Source organism: Balaenoptera borealis (assembly GCF_965194805.1).
Source record: "Balaenoptera borealis genome assembly, chromosome: 9".
Taxonomy (NCBI): Eukaryota; Metazoa; Chordata; class Mammalia; order Artiodactyla; family Balaenopteridae; genus Balaenoptera; species Balaenoptera borealis.
The window spans coordinates 15,337,853-15,352,885 of record NC_138873.1 but is presented as its reverse complement, the minus strand read 5'-3'; the positions used below and the strand labels follow the sequence as shown (position 1 = coordinate 15,352,885).

The 15,033-nt window shown below is 40.1% G+C and overlaps 1 protein-coding gene across 7 annotated transcripts in view; it reads left to right on the top strand.

Moving 5' to 3' along the window:
• MTHFD1L (methylenetetrahydrofolate dehydrogenase (NADP+ dependent) 1 like) overlaps window positions 1–15,033 on the top strand; it is a 204,545-nt gene that overhangs the window by 77,925 nt on the left and 111,587 nt on the right. For all 7 annotated transcript variants that reach the window (XR_014248492.1, XR_014248493.1, XR_014248494.1 and 4 more), the window contains exons 18-20: window positions 4,282–4,422; window positions 6,862–6,930; window positions 11,473–11,584. Coding sequence is in view for 4 of the 7 variants with exons in the window: in XM_082405462.1 (XP_082261588.1) it covers window positions 4,282–4,422; window positions 6,862–6,930; window positions 11,473–11,584 (322 nt within the window). In the remaining 3 variants the exon portion in view is untranslated. The remainder of the gene's footprint in view (window positions 1–4,281; window positions 4,423–6,861; window positions 6,931–11,472; window positions 11,585–15,033) is intronic.

Genomic DNA, 15,033 nt, shown 5'->3' with positions numbered 1-15,033 from the left:
ACTCTCTCAGAACATACTACCAAAAGGAAAACCATAGAAAATATAAAGGAAAAATCAAGAGACATACGAGACATACTGAGAAGTTCTAATACTCATCTCAAGTTACCGGTGAAAGTACCAGAGAATGTAGGGAAGAATGTATTCGAGGAAATAATAAAAAGGGGATTTATTGACTTTAAGCAAAATTTAGAATTTTCATATTAAAAGACTTAACAAGTGCTGAGCAGCATAAATGAAGTAGACTTACACCCAGACACATAATGTTGAAATTTCACAATGCTAAGGGTAAAAAAAAAAAAAAATTCCGAAGAGCTGCCAGAGAGGAAAAAAGTCTTGATGAGTCACAAAGGAGTAAGATTCAGATTGTCATCAGACTTCTCATTGACAGCACTGAATGCGAGGTGACACTGGGAACACTGATTTGGAGTTCTGAAGGAACAGGATTTTCAATCTAGAATCCTTGAGTAGAAAGAAAGAAAAATTTGGAACAGAAAATACAAAATAAGCTGGAATAAGTCAAACACAGTAGTTTGGCCTAGTAGAATTGGCACTGACATAAAAAGCAGAAACTCTAATGAATAGATAATTTTGACATAAATAAAAATTAAAATCTTCCATATGGAAAAATGATTTACAAAATCAGTAAAAGACCAGTAACAGTCTAGGAGAGGTTATTTGCAGTATAAATATAACAATGGGTTAAAGTGCCAAACATAAAAAGAATTTCCATAAATTAATACTCTAATCCTGCTCTCAGCAAGGCCTTCACTGGTCACCTTCTTTAAAACTGCCCCTGCCTGTCCCCAAGCTCCCTCTTTCTTTCCCTGCTATCCTTACTTATTTGTTTATTTTCTGCCTCCCCTCACTGAGATGTGAGTTTCATAAGGGCAGGGGTTTTGGTATGTTTTGTTCACTGCTGTATTCTCAGTGCATAGGACTTTGTTACATAGGAGTAGTAGGTGTTTAATAAATCTATACTAAAGAAATGAATAGGATAAGTAGAAGATAATAAGACTTATCTATGAGCTCGTTAAAACATAAATAAATTAATATTAAACGTTAGTGAGGATGCAAAGAAATAGAGACTTTTATACAGTATTGGTGAGAATATAAATTGTAAAGCCTTTTGGATGATAGTTTGTTAGTATTTAAAATTTGAAATGTCAGAACAATTCTAACTTCAGGACTACAGATTTTTTTTAAAAAGGGGGGGAGGGCTTCCCTGGTGGCGCAGTGGTTGAGAATCCTCCTGCCAATGCAGGGGACACGGGTTCGAGCCCTGGTCTGGGAAGATCCCACATGCCGTGGAGCAACTGGGCCCGTGAGCCACAATTACTGAGCCTGCGCGTCTGGAGCCTGTGCTCCGCAACAAGAGAGGCCACGATAGTGAGAGGCCTGCGCACCGCGATGAAGAGTGGCTCCCACTTGCCACAACTAGGGGAAGCCCTCGCACAGAAACGAAGACCCAACACAGCCAAAAATAAATAAATAAATAAATAATTTTTTAAAAAATTAAAAAAAAAAAGGGGGGGGGGATATTTACTCAGGTACAAAAAAAATCTATATATAGGATACTAATTGCAGCATTTTTTGTAATGGTGAACATTGGAAGCAATCCAGTGTTCATCGTTAGCGGTGATTACATATATTTGGTATATCCTTTTGCACAACAGAAACAGGTAGCCGTTGAAAATGATAAAGTATATATCGGGGGAGTGACATAGAGCTCTCATACAGATTGTGAAATTGAAAGTTTGTACATACAAACGTATGGACACCAAGGGGGGGAAAGTGGTGGTGGTGGTGGGGGTGATGGGATGAACTGGGAGATTGGGATTGACATGTATACACTGATATGTATAAAATAGATAGTAAGAACCTGCTGTATAAAAAATAAATAAAATAAAATTCAAAAAAATAATAAAATAAAATCTTGGAAAAGAAAAAAAACACACGTTGAAAGAAGTTGGACTAAAATGAATATAGTGTAATCCAGTTTATGTTAAGAAAAAGCCAGCATACGTCTTTATATGTGTAAAAACACATAAAATGGAAGCTGGAAAGCTGTTCACCTTCTGAAATCAGTGACTTCTGATTTCAGAAGAGGAATAGTAAGGAAGTTCTTTCACATTTTCTCTGCGTATTTTTGTACTCTATCTTGGCACTAGAGAGATGCAGGATTAACAATTGCTGTGATCTGAATGCCTATTTTGTGCCTTGTATTGGTAGGCCCATTACATACGTGAGCACATTTAGTTTGTAAATCTGGTTTGCAAATGAGAAAAGTTGCCATATTGTGTTAAGTGACTTGTCCAAGGTTATGTTCTATATTGCTTTATGCATACATATTGTTAAGTAAAAAGGGATTATATCTAAGAGGTTTAACTGCTTATTTTCACCTTAAAACTATTGAGGACATCTTTTTATGTCAGTAAATGTAGATCTATATCATCTTTTTTGGCTTGTGGGACCACACGGCTTGTGGGATCTTAGTTCCCCAACCAGGAATCGAACCCGGGCCTTTGGCAGTGAAAGTGCGGAGTCCAAATCACTGTACCGCCAGGGAATTCCCTATATCATCATTTTTTTAATGCCTATATAATGCCACATCTTGTAGATGTACCATAATAGACACAACCATTTCGCTGTTAATGGACACTTAGGGTGTTTGCAGTGTTGGGCTATCATAAATAAGCTGTAACATACACATGATAAACAGATCCATAATTGCAGAGCCAAAGGGGATTCGCATCCTTGTCAACATGGCTTTTTGTCTTTTGTCTAAATCTGTGATAAACAATAAGAATAATCTCATCTACACCTTTATGTGATTTAGAAGTATTTTATTTGCAAAACAAAAGTGAGCAGCCCTCTATTAGCTCTACCATTCAGGCATAAAATGAGTAACTATATATTGATCCTTGTTTCATTCTGATGTTGCTAGAGATGCAAAATTTTGAAATTGTAACGATTACAAATGAAGAACTTATGGGTGTTATACATTCCACTTATCACTTACACCGTTAATATTTTAAGAATATTTCTAGCCTCAGGTTTTGCACAGAAAGTCTCATCATTTTTAGTTATTTTTCATAGGTACTGTTTTTAATGGAACGGTGGTGTAGAAAGCCCTAAATTTCATACAATGAAAAACCACTTAGGTTTGGAATGGGTTATATTGAGAATGTAATAGTTGAGTATAGGTGCATTTGCCTTTCAGGTAATGTGTTTTCACTAAATCAATGACTACTGAAATCTCAACCAGGAAGTAGCCAGAAAGCTCCTTCTTTCCTTCACTTCCTTTCTTGTGGGTGCCGGAAATGGACAATAAAATATCTCCTGAGGTGATCCCTCCAGGGCACAGCCATTTTCTATGTAAGACTGAACTTGTCTGGCTCACATGCCCCTTGGGAAGGAGTGTCATGGAGTGGTTTTGTCCAGTGGCTGAATGCAGAGGGGGAGGCCACGCGCGGTCGTTGTGTCTCTTTTGGTTCCTGTCGGGTTGTGTCCAGCTTGGAATCAGAGCCAGGAGCGGGAATAGGAAGGCCAGGAACATTTCTTAGGAAGTAGCCGCTCTCCAGCATTCATGGCTGGACAATTCACGATCTGATGTGGCCAAGCCTCCGTGGACAGCTCAGAATTGATTCCACGTCACCTTATGACCGGGGGGATAACAGCAGTCGAGGGTCTCCTCACCGCTGTGCTGAGCTCGAAGTCTGGGAAACTGGCCTCAGAACCCGCTTTTTTCACGATCTGCTCCTCGCCTCTTTGCTGGGCAGACACATGCATCCCCCTTGACACACATAAACAACAGCAGGGGTAGGCAGCAGACTCTTGCTTTATTTTGCCGGTATGCATTGAATGCCTCCTGCATTTCACACTCAGGCCTCCAAGCTGGGGACGCAGGAGCAATCCCTCCCCAAAGGGTCCCTGCCTTCACGGCACTTACAGTCCACTGGTGGAGCCGTGCGTCCATCAGATCATCACGTTAATAATGACAAGGCTGAAACGTGCTACAGAAGCAAATCTCATAGCGCCGTGAGCTGCTGTAACGGGGGGGCCCAGCCAGACCGTGCTCAGCACAGCAAATGGAGGAAGGGGTGGCCTCCCTAGGGAGCACTGATCCCAGGACCGGGCATGTGCTGGCAACTTGTGCCTCTGAGAACGGCCCATCGAGGGTTAAACCCCGGGCCTGCAGGAATTGCTGCAGTACAGATCCCCATGGAAATGGCCATCCAGGTGGAGCTGCAGCTGACCAGTACCTTGGCTTTGCCTTTTCAGGCGCAGTTTGACATCGCCGTGGCCAGTGAGGTCATGGCAGTGCTGGCTCTGACTGACAGCCTCGCGGACATGAAGGAGCGACTGGACAGAATGGTGGTGGCCAGTGACAGCAACGGGCAGCCCGTGACGACAGGTGATTTGGTACGTCCATCTCAGAAGCTCCAGAGAGCTCGCTGCCCCTGTTCTTTTGTGATCAGGAGAAGGAAGGTTTTCTTCCTCTTACATCACTGGGTAACAGTGGGAACTCAGAGAGTTTCTGCGCACATTTTCCTGCTCACAATCCCGTTTGTCTTACAGCTTCATCGCGTTCTCACAGGCGTTTATAACATGCTTGTACCTGACTGCAACCAAAGCATATGAAATCTATCTCATGAGCTTTTCACGATCCTTTCCAGTCCTGATCTCTGCTCTGCCTGGGGTGCGGTCATCCTGCAGCCTGTGGCTTTTTTAAAAAAGTGTGATCTATGCTGGCTTTAAGTTGAGGGCAAATCACCTTTCCAAGGAATAAGAAGTGACTCCACCTTCATGAAAGGGAAGGTTAAGTTAAAAATGGCACATTTTTGCCTCCAGCCTGCTCCCTGGGCGCCCTGGCTTGTTTAATTTTGTGCCTTCGACTTGGGTTTCACATTATAAAAGCAGAGCTCCCCCTTAATCATTCTTACTCATGTAGCTTTCTGTTGCGTGGAATGATGCTTCTTAACAAAGCTTTCATGGTACCCTGGCACACCACCACCTTTCTTAGTGCTTTTTGTGATTTGGCATGCTAATCTTTTTTCCTTTTTTTAATAACCAACTTTACTGTTAATCCCCATCAATGGTGTAGCTATTTCATTTGCTTGTACGTGTTTATAAGCACATAGTACTTAGTACAACGTAGGCAGCCATTACTCTAAATTTAAGCTTACTTTCCCACATAGCGAGTCACGTACCATAATGGAATCTTAAATGCACACTGATGATTGAAAAACAGTTGTGAAAAGAAGACAGGCAAATTAATATTTTATTAATTCCAGGGCCTTGGGATATAATTTTAAACCTTTGCCAAAATGTCTTTGTTAACTTTTGGCTCTTTTGAAGAGATGAATCTGAATGACTCGAGTCATTGTCAAGTAGATTAAATAGATATATTTATATCAGCAGCCCATGGAATGCTTAGTATAAGGCTTAAAGAGAAAACTCAAACCCAGGTTGCTGTAAAAGTACTGCTTTTTAAAAATTATCGACATCTCAACATTTCTCTCTAAACTTGCGTATAATAGTTTCTGTATAAATATTTATCTGTATCTTCTTAATCTTAGGTATCAATAAATATGTGCCAGGAGTAGTTTGAAACTTTATCCACAAATATTTCCCTAAACTTACTCTTTTGGTTTGTAATAAAACTCTTGGATCTGGACCAAAAAAACCCAGAGTTAACTCTTTTTAGTTTTCTTTTGTGTTTCTTGTTTGCAGAAGGTACCTGATTTCTTCATATATTTATAATAGGAAGGTTACAGTTCTTGCAAGGTTTATTTTCTGCAATAAAGTAGAAAGTAAATTCAATTTTTAAAGAAATCTTCAATGATTAAATATTATAAAAATACAAAAATAGAAACTGATCATATACAAGAAACACTTAACATTGTTGGTGATAGAGGTAGAAGGAGAAAGTAATGAACGAATGCACCTTGGAGAGCTGAAGAGTCTCTAGATTCTACCACCTGATCTGTTAGGATCTGTTGCATGCCGTATTTATTTTTTCAGGGCCACGTTCACATGCATTTGCTCGTATTATGGCCTTCCAATAACTGACTAATCTGTTGAAAGGTACTTGCCCAGTGTCTTTAGAAAAGGTGGAAGGGAGTTTTTTAAAAAAAGCTTCCCCTTGTGGCCTTCTTTGGCACAAATAGTTTCCCCAGTAGCTCTCAGACTTCATCCCTGCTGTGTCTCTTCCTCTACCTCTTCTTTTCCAGGAATGGGATAGGGAGCTTCGAGAGAGCCCAGCTCAAGCATTATAGGATTGGAAGGAAGCAGCCACAATCTGTGTACAAGTGGCATCAGCTCCATTCTAGGCAGACATAGCACGAGAGACAGAAAAGGAGAAGCCTTTCCAATGCAACAGTGTTCTGAGTGCCTTCTGTTATCTGTGGGTTGAGAGGTCGAGAGAGGGTGGGAAGCCAGAATGGGTGCCTTTAGACACGTCCCTTTCCCTTTCTTCGTTCCCTCTGTGTAACAAGCCTTGTTTTTGTTCTTCATCTGATTTCTTGGGTCAACAGTGTAATCTCTGGTAATGAAAAATGATGTGCATAATTGCAAATTGAAAGGTATGGCAAGCCTCTTATTTCCATCACAGGAGGTTTTTTAAAAAAATGCAATGACTACTACTTCCCCATCACATCTTAGAAGGGTTGGCATCCATTCAGGTGGAGGAGAGATGGACAGAGGCAAGAGCGCTGTGTCACCTGTAGCTCAGAGGTGACGGCGGCCGGTGGGGATGCCCACGTAGGAGGTAGGATGGTGAGAAAAGGCTGAGAGACCCTTGTGCGAACGATTTTTTGTCAATAATCTGAATAAGTGGGCTTTTTTCTTCCTTTCCTTTAGGGAGTGACAGGTGCTTTGACTGTTCTGATGAAAGACGCGATAAAACCAAATCTGATGCAGACCCTAGAAGTAAGTGATTTTCTTTTCATAGACATTGTCGACAGAGTTGCATTAATTAGATTGCTTGTGCGTTCCCACACGTGAGCATTTCCAGCCAATGTGAGCCCATGAGGAGCATCAGAGTAACTGTTTGGTCATCCCCCCAAAAGTTCAGAGTTCTTTGATATGATTCATATCTTGGCTAATGAAGTACTAATTGACCAGAGGAGAAACTTAGAAACTCAGTGTCTGATATCTCAGTAACTTGTGTAGCCATGTTTATCACGTTTACATGATGTTTTCTATGTTGCTTTTTTTTTTTTTTGACTCAGCTTCTCATAATCCTTAAATTTGGGGAGTTTAGGTTTGTTGTCTTTTTTTTCTCCAAGCAAAACGCAGAGTATTCAATGAAATTAAACATACACACACACACACACACACACACACACACACACACACACACACATGAGTAATGCTGAGTAATGTTTTCCAGGAAAGTGTGCTGTGCTCCACTTTTTTAAGAAGGTCATTTTTTGTATATGGCTTGCTCAGTGGAGGCTGACACAGCCAATGCTTTTCCTTCTGGAGCGCTTGCTCTCTTGCTTTTGACGCCTTGCTTTCCTGGACCTTCTCAGTGGCCTCTCCTCCGTCTCTTTCACTGCCTTCTTCTCACTTCTCCAGCTGCGCTTTCCTCCAGTATCAGCCGTGTGATAACCCTTGAACTCTGGTTCTGAATCTCCTGACCTCAGCATTTCAGACTTGTAGGTATGGTTACCAAGAGCTGCTAGGGTGGGTAAAAGGCATTTCAAAGTTATGCATAAAAAAAGCATCTTTGATTCCTATCCACCTCCTACCTCCTCCCAACTCGTTCCATCCCCCAAACCTGGTCAGTGGTTCAAGCCCAAAACCCACCTTCTTGTCATTTTCTACATGGCACAAAATATTATCTGAGAGCCCCTATTTCTTTGTTTGTTTACTGTATTTCTCCTCCCACCAGGATGAGAGCAGGACTTTTTCCATCTTGTTCACCATCATATCGCCAGCTCCTAGAAAGTTCCTCACACATATTAAGTGCTCAGTAAACACTTGCTGAAGAATTAAATGGATATTTATTGTTTTTACTCCATTGCTCCTAAAAATATATACATGTTAAATAAATAACTAAATGAATGAGAAAAAATGTATAAAGAGACATGATACTGCTTCATCATAACACTTCCCCCTCAAAAATGAACACATTATCACCATCATTAGGGATGATCAACTTACTGTTTTAAATAATTTGGTAATTACAATCATTGTTGCTTTTGTTGTGGTCATCCATTTACAATGCTTGGTGTCAGTCTATTTATCTCTTGTAAAAATAAAATACAGTGTATGTGTGTGTGAAAAAAAAACAAAACATAATTATGGATGAACTTAGTACTTATTATAAGTTTAGGCAGAAAATAGATACTTATATACTAGAATCATATTCCTGTTTAATCTTTTTCTAAGATAAATAATACTTTGGGTTTAGTCTTATTATAACTATTTAGAAAAATTACCCCAAACTTGGAAATACCAAAAAGAAACTTGCATATCCTCACAATGTCATTCTAGAGTAGTGTCACAGGCTTATCTAAGAACTTTATGACTGTAGGTTAACTTGAGGATTTCTGTCCTGTAGAGATACAAATGTCAAGAAGAGATCACTTTAAAGGTTATGGTTCTATCCCCCATAAGGGCATAAACTAATTTTGTCTCAAATTTAGAAAAATTATTTTGGTATAAACTACATAATCATTTTCCTCTTCTTGTATTATCTTGCTGATTCCTTTATTTAAAAGCTAAATAAAAAATAATAATAATAATTGTCTTTCTTAGATTAAAAATTACTCCCACCTTTCATACATATCCCACTCTAAAAGGCTAGTTTCTTGTTAGTTGAATGAATTACTGGGTTGGACTCCCCCTAAGCAGCTCTTATAGTGCTCACATTTGTGACGTCATTTTGATGTCACAGGCAATGGGCATTGTTTGAAAAATGAACACAGCATTCAGTTAAAATATCTGCATGTATGAACTCTGCTACCTGGGTCCTAAATATTCATTCCACATTAACCTGGCTAATCAGTGGCAGTAGGAACCTAAATCAACAAATGATCTAAAAATCACTGGTTAATGTACAGATTCTGCTTTAGTGCTCATGTTTGAACACACTTGATTGTTAGTCCCAGAGAAGGTTATCAAGGGTCCCATTGCTGCAAGGTGCCAGGAGACCAGTAGTTCCCAACCCTGGCTGCACATTAGAATCTCATGGAAAGATTTAAAGATGCTGATGCCAAGCTCTCCCCCAGACAAAGTGAACTCTAGAATGTCTGGCAGGTAAGGCTTGGATACCCTGGGTGATTTTTATATACATATAAGCTTGAGAACTTCCCTGTGGAAGAGGGAGAATAAGAGATCTTAACATTTTACCATGGGTTAACTGTGTGCAGTGTTGAGGAAAACACCTACTTGCTGTGGTCTTTTGTCCAATATGGGAGCTACTGGCCACTTGTGGTTATTTCAATCTAAATTAGTTTAAATTAAATAAAGTTTAAAATTCAGTTCTGCAGTCATACTAGTTCTATTTCTATTTATTTATTTATTTTCACCAGCCACATTTTAAGTGCTCCATAGCCACATGTGGATGGTGGCTATTGTATTGGAGAGTACAGATACAGAATATTTAGAGCACTGCAGAAAGTTCTTTGGATCATGCTGTTTTAGATCTCTGGTCAGCAAAGAGCAACTGAAGTTTTAATCTTATGAAATGTTTAAAAAGTCCATTATGGAGAATATTCACAGCTTTGTCATCATAGAAACCAAGATAGTTCCTGTTATTACTTTCCTAAGTGTTCTGCATATAAAATAAAATATTGAACTCAGGATAGATATTTTTATGTCTTTGGGTTAGTGATAGAATTTCTTAAACAAAGTATTAGCTCAGTATACTGCATCATATAAGTATAAATATCAGTTGAGTGTGTGAGTATTTGTGTCTGTGTTTGACTGTCCAACAGTGATGGTCTAAGAATTTTTCTATTTAAACCACATACTGGGAGTTCAAAACCCAGGGCTCTAATACTGCTTTCGTGATTAATGTGCTGTGTGGCATTTAATTTCATTTTAAATTAAAATTAAATGCTGCCCATCTAGTCCCCAGAATGGTTATCCCAGGAATAGCAATGTGTTTATGCTGATCCAGCCATACCCTGTCACCTGTCGCCCTGGAGACTGGTGCCCGGTGCTTCTCAGACAGATGGCCAGGATGAGGGTTGCAGGGCATAGGAGAGTGAAGCCAGCCGCGCCCCCCCCCCCAGGGGTGGAGCCTGTGACCTTGTCTCTTTAAACGTTTCTCATCGGCTCCGCTAGCTTTCCACAGGCGGCCACGTCCTAGGACTGGCAAGGCTAGGAGGTGATGGAGGCATTAATACCTTTTAAACAGTGTTTCCGTCAAAGCACTTAAAAGGCTTATCTGCATAGAAGTGAGAAACTATAGATGGATAGACAGGTGGAGATCTAGACAGTAAACATGCATGTATGCATTTCCATAAACACGTATCCCAGTGTATCATTTCCACAGACATTTGTATGGCCGTGTCCGTACTCTGTGACTGTCCCTCCTGAGGACTTTGGGGGGAAAAGTAAACAGAAAACTGAGTGGCTTTGATAAATTCTTTTTCGTTCTCAGTGATGATTTTTCTTTCACTGCCTTTCTTCCTGCTTTTGTTCACCCCTCTCAGCTTTGAAACACGTTCGCCCACAGCCCATCCTGGTTCATGGGGACTTTCCATGGCTCCCAGGCCCCATCCTCGGCATCACTCCCTGCCTTCCCCATGTCAGTGAAAGGGCAGCCTGTATTTTCACAGGTGGAGCCAAGGCTTCACACACACAGACCTCAGTGGCCCTGGCTGACTCTGAATGCAGCCTAAACAATTTAATGCATGTGGGTGATTTCTTTAGACAGGGCTACAGTCTCTTCTCTTTGACAAAAGAGAAGTGTAGAAATGAAAGTAAGAATGACTATATGACAGATTTTGTTTACATAATTAAAATCTAAAGTTTTTGAGAATTCCCTTATTTTTTTTTTTGCCTTTTTAGTAACTAACATTTTAGCATGGATGAATTTTTTTCTTTTGTTTTAATAATTACCAGGTAACTTAACTTAAAAAATTAACAGGTAAGAGAAACAATGAGAAAGACAAAGTTTTTAAAAATCAGAATAAGATTATTATTGTAAATATAAAAATGGCTTATAATAAAATGTACTTGCCCTGCCATGATTCCCACGATTCATTTATTGTGTTGATTTTGTGATTGGATTTTTCTTGAATTGGTTAATTTCTTAATGGGGTAAACAATTTAAAGAAGCCTCTTAGACCATCAAGGTTTAATTCCATTCTTTGTAACAATATAATGCAGAATAATATGAAATAAGGTTTATTTCATGGTCACTGAGACAGCTAAAACAGTGGCTTATCAAAATTATAATAGGAAATAACTCATTCTCATAGCTTTTTAAAATTTGCTCTTCCGCTTCCACAGGGGACGCCTGTATTTGTGCATGCTGGCCCCTTTGCCAACATTGCCCACGGCAACTCTTCAGTGTTGGCTGATAAAATTGCCCTGAAACTGGTTGGTGAAGAAGGATATGTAGGTAAGTCACTTTTTTTAAATGTAGTTTTTGAAGAATATTGAAGAAATCTGAAAGGTGATGGCTGGAACAGAGTGAGATCCATTCTGACTTGAAATATATTCTTGTAAGCCCACCTTTCAGAGATGGCCTCAGTACTGGAAAAACCCTAAGGTCTGGGCTGTACTAGTGACATGACATTGTGGTTGAACCATAGATTTTGATGTCAAGTGCATGTGGTTTAGAATATAAGCTCTGACACTTGCTGACGACGTGACTTTGGGTACAGTGTAATGACCTCTGAGCCTCAGCTTTCTCAGCTGAGAAATGGTGATAACAATATTGTATCAAACCTTATAGGGTTATTTTGAAAACCAAATGAGATTATTTATTCATTCAACAAATATTTATTGACAACCTAACACATACAAGGCATGCGACTCAGAGCTGTGGCTACGCGGTGAGCAAAGCAGAGGCCTGCTGGAGCATACTGTGTGTAATTTAACAGGAGAAAATGCTCATTAAATGTTAGCCAATACTAGCAGTAATAGTAATACTGATTACTTGAAATGAAATCAGTCTGCTCTTCGTTGAATCCGAGTGTGGTTTTGTGGCCTAATGGAGGGGAGATTCCCAACCATTAGACTAGGACATTTTTATTAGTAGGGCCTCAGATGTGTCGCTGCTGTGAAGCTCTTCTCTGTGGTACCTGCTTCTCTCTGGCTTTTGTTGGATATTCCAGCCATAAAGAGGGGGACACTGCCATAGAGTTTGCTCAGTCCATGCCAGCCCCAATCCCACCCACAATATTAAGGTTGTAAGAAAGAAAAAGATAAACAAGGATTCATGGAATATCACCTTAATTTGACATCTGAGGCATTACACTGGCAGATTTTCACATGCCAACAAGTAATTTACATTCACTGCGTGAGTGTCTATAATCAAGTCTAGCAATTGCTTTTTTCACACTGATCATTAGCCTTGTATCTCAGAAGTGAGTTATTTTACACGAAAAGATTCTGCTGGACAGAAGATCTTAGCTCTGCACTTTTACACTCGGCCATTAAAAAGATCACTCAGGGTGGTTGAGTCTGTTTTAAGAATTCCTTATAGACATACAATCAGGATCAAATGAGGATTTATATAGTTCATTTCTCAAAGGTCTGCATTATACAGCTCTCGTGTACTTTGCTGCTTGGGTACCAAATCCACTATGAGAGTAGCTAGACATGCCGTCTAAGTGGATTTGCTCAATTGATCACAGCATAATTGTGGAGCTAATGGAGGAGGTTGAGTAAGGGCAGGCACTGAAAAGTTGGATGCTTACGTGAAGTGTAGGTTCTAAAGCATCAACTCCACAAATAAAAGAGTTTCTAGAAGAAAGCACTCTATCTTATGCTGACAGAGCTCTCTGCCTCTGTGCTAATCCTTCCTTTATCAACACATATTTATAGAATATGTGTTGTCATGGCTAAGGATTTTTAAAGGCATAGGCTGGTGATGTATGCAGAACATACTAGCTCTCTGTGTGACCCTGGACAAGCCATTAGCATCTTTGGGCGTGTCCCTTGTAGACAGTCTCATCTGAAAAATGAGAAGCTGGACTAGACAAGGAATTGGATCTGGATAGTTAGCCATGGACCCAGAGTTAGAAGCTGTGGAATCGGAACCCTGCCTGGTAACATGACTTGAAGCCATTTACTTAACTTCTCTAGTCTCTGTGTCCTCTCTGATAAAAGGAGAATACCTGTGCTGCAGTATTTTAATGAGTAATATCAAAAGAGAAAGTGCTTTTAAACCTAGAGAACTATGCAAATGTCAATAATTATGTGAATTATTTCTATGATCTCTTCTAGTCTAAGAGGCTGTAAATGGGAGATAGTTCAGTGACAGTGAAATCTGTCCACTGCCGGAGGTTTAGAAGGCTAGTTCTAGAATCAGAGTATCTCTGTCAACTCCTTTCAAGTTGTGTAACTTTAGGCAAGGTAACCCTTCTGTGCCTCAGTTTCCTTATCTGTAAAGTAAGGATTTTAATAGGACTTGCCTCACAGGTTTGAAATGAGGATTAAATGACACCATGTATAAGTCCTGGCATGGCACCTGACACATGGTAAGACAGGATAATTCTTAGCCACTTCTCATTATTCACTCCATCAGTGATACATGACTAATGGAGGTTAAATTTCCTTTTTTATTTAGTTTTTATTTTCAACTGTGGCAAAATGCTTAGAACATAAAATTTATCATTTTAACCAATTTTTAAATTTTTATTTATTTATTTATTTATTTATTTTGGCTGCGCTGGGTGTTAGTTGTGGCATGCGGGATCTTCAGTTGCGGCATGTGGGACCTTATAGTTGCAGCATGTGAACTCTTAGTTGTGGCATGCATGCGGGATCTAGTTCCCTGACCAGGGATCAAACGGGGGCTCCCTGCGTTGGGGGCATGGAGTCTTACCCACTGGACCACCACGGAGTCCCCACTTTAACCATTTTTAAGTGTACCACTCAGTGAAATGCTTTCACATTGTTGTGCAACCGTCACCATCATTCATCTCCAGGACTCTTCATCGTGCAAAACTAAAACTCTGTATCCGTTGAACAACAACTCCCCACCTCTCCAGTGCCTGAAACCACCCTTCTACTTTCAGTCTCTGAACATCACTATTCTAGATAATTCATACCAGTATTTTTCCTTTTGTGACTGGCTTATGTCACTTAGCATAATGTCCTCAAAGTTCACCCATGTTGTAGCATTTGTCAGAACTCCCTTACTAATTAATTAAGGCTGAACAATGCTCCATCGTATGTATGTAACGCATTTTGTTTATCCATTCATCTGTCCATGGACACTTGGGTTTCTTCCACCTTTTGGCTGTTGTGAATAATGCTGCTATGAATATGAGTGTACAAATATCTCTTTTTATATTATTTTTAATATATAAAGATCATGGTCCATTATGTGTAACTGTGTAACACCAGTGACTTAGATCAGTATAGACCACAAGACTCAAGACCTGTGGTGTTAAACTCTCACGAAGGTGGCAAATTGATGCATGAAATGCTGGGAGCAAAGTCAGTGCCCTGAACAGTGGGAATAAGGAGGAACGCTCTTTCCCCATTGCCTGGTCAAGCCCGCTCTGTGGGCTGGTTCATTCCTTGCACTTGGAATAAACTTATGGTAGATTGCTCCCGCTCCCAGTTAATATCTGGTTCCTTTAAAATATTTTTTAAAACACTCCTCTAGTCACTTTGGTCACAAAAATAGTCGCATTTTGTTAAAAGGATATGGGTCCAGTCTCATGAAAGCTCCAAATCTCATTCAAATTGAAGCTTCACCCTGCCTTCCTGGGTCTGCCTGTGGGCGGCAGTGGGAAGGGGAAGGCGGCTGCTTCTCTGACCCCCCTCACCTTGCACTTAGGTCGGCTCTGGCCCCTCCAGGGTTGAAGGTTGGCCATTCGATGGTACCAGTCT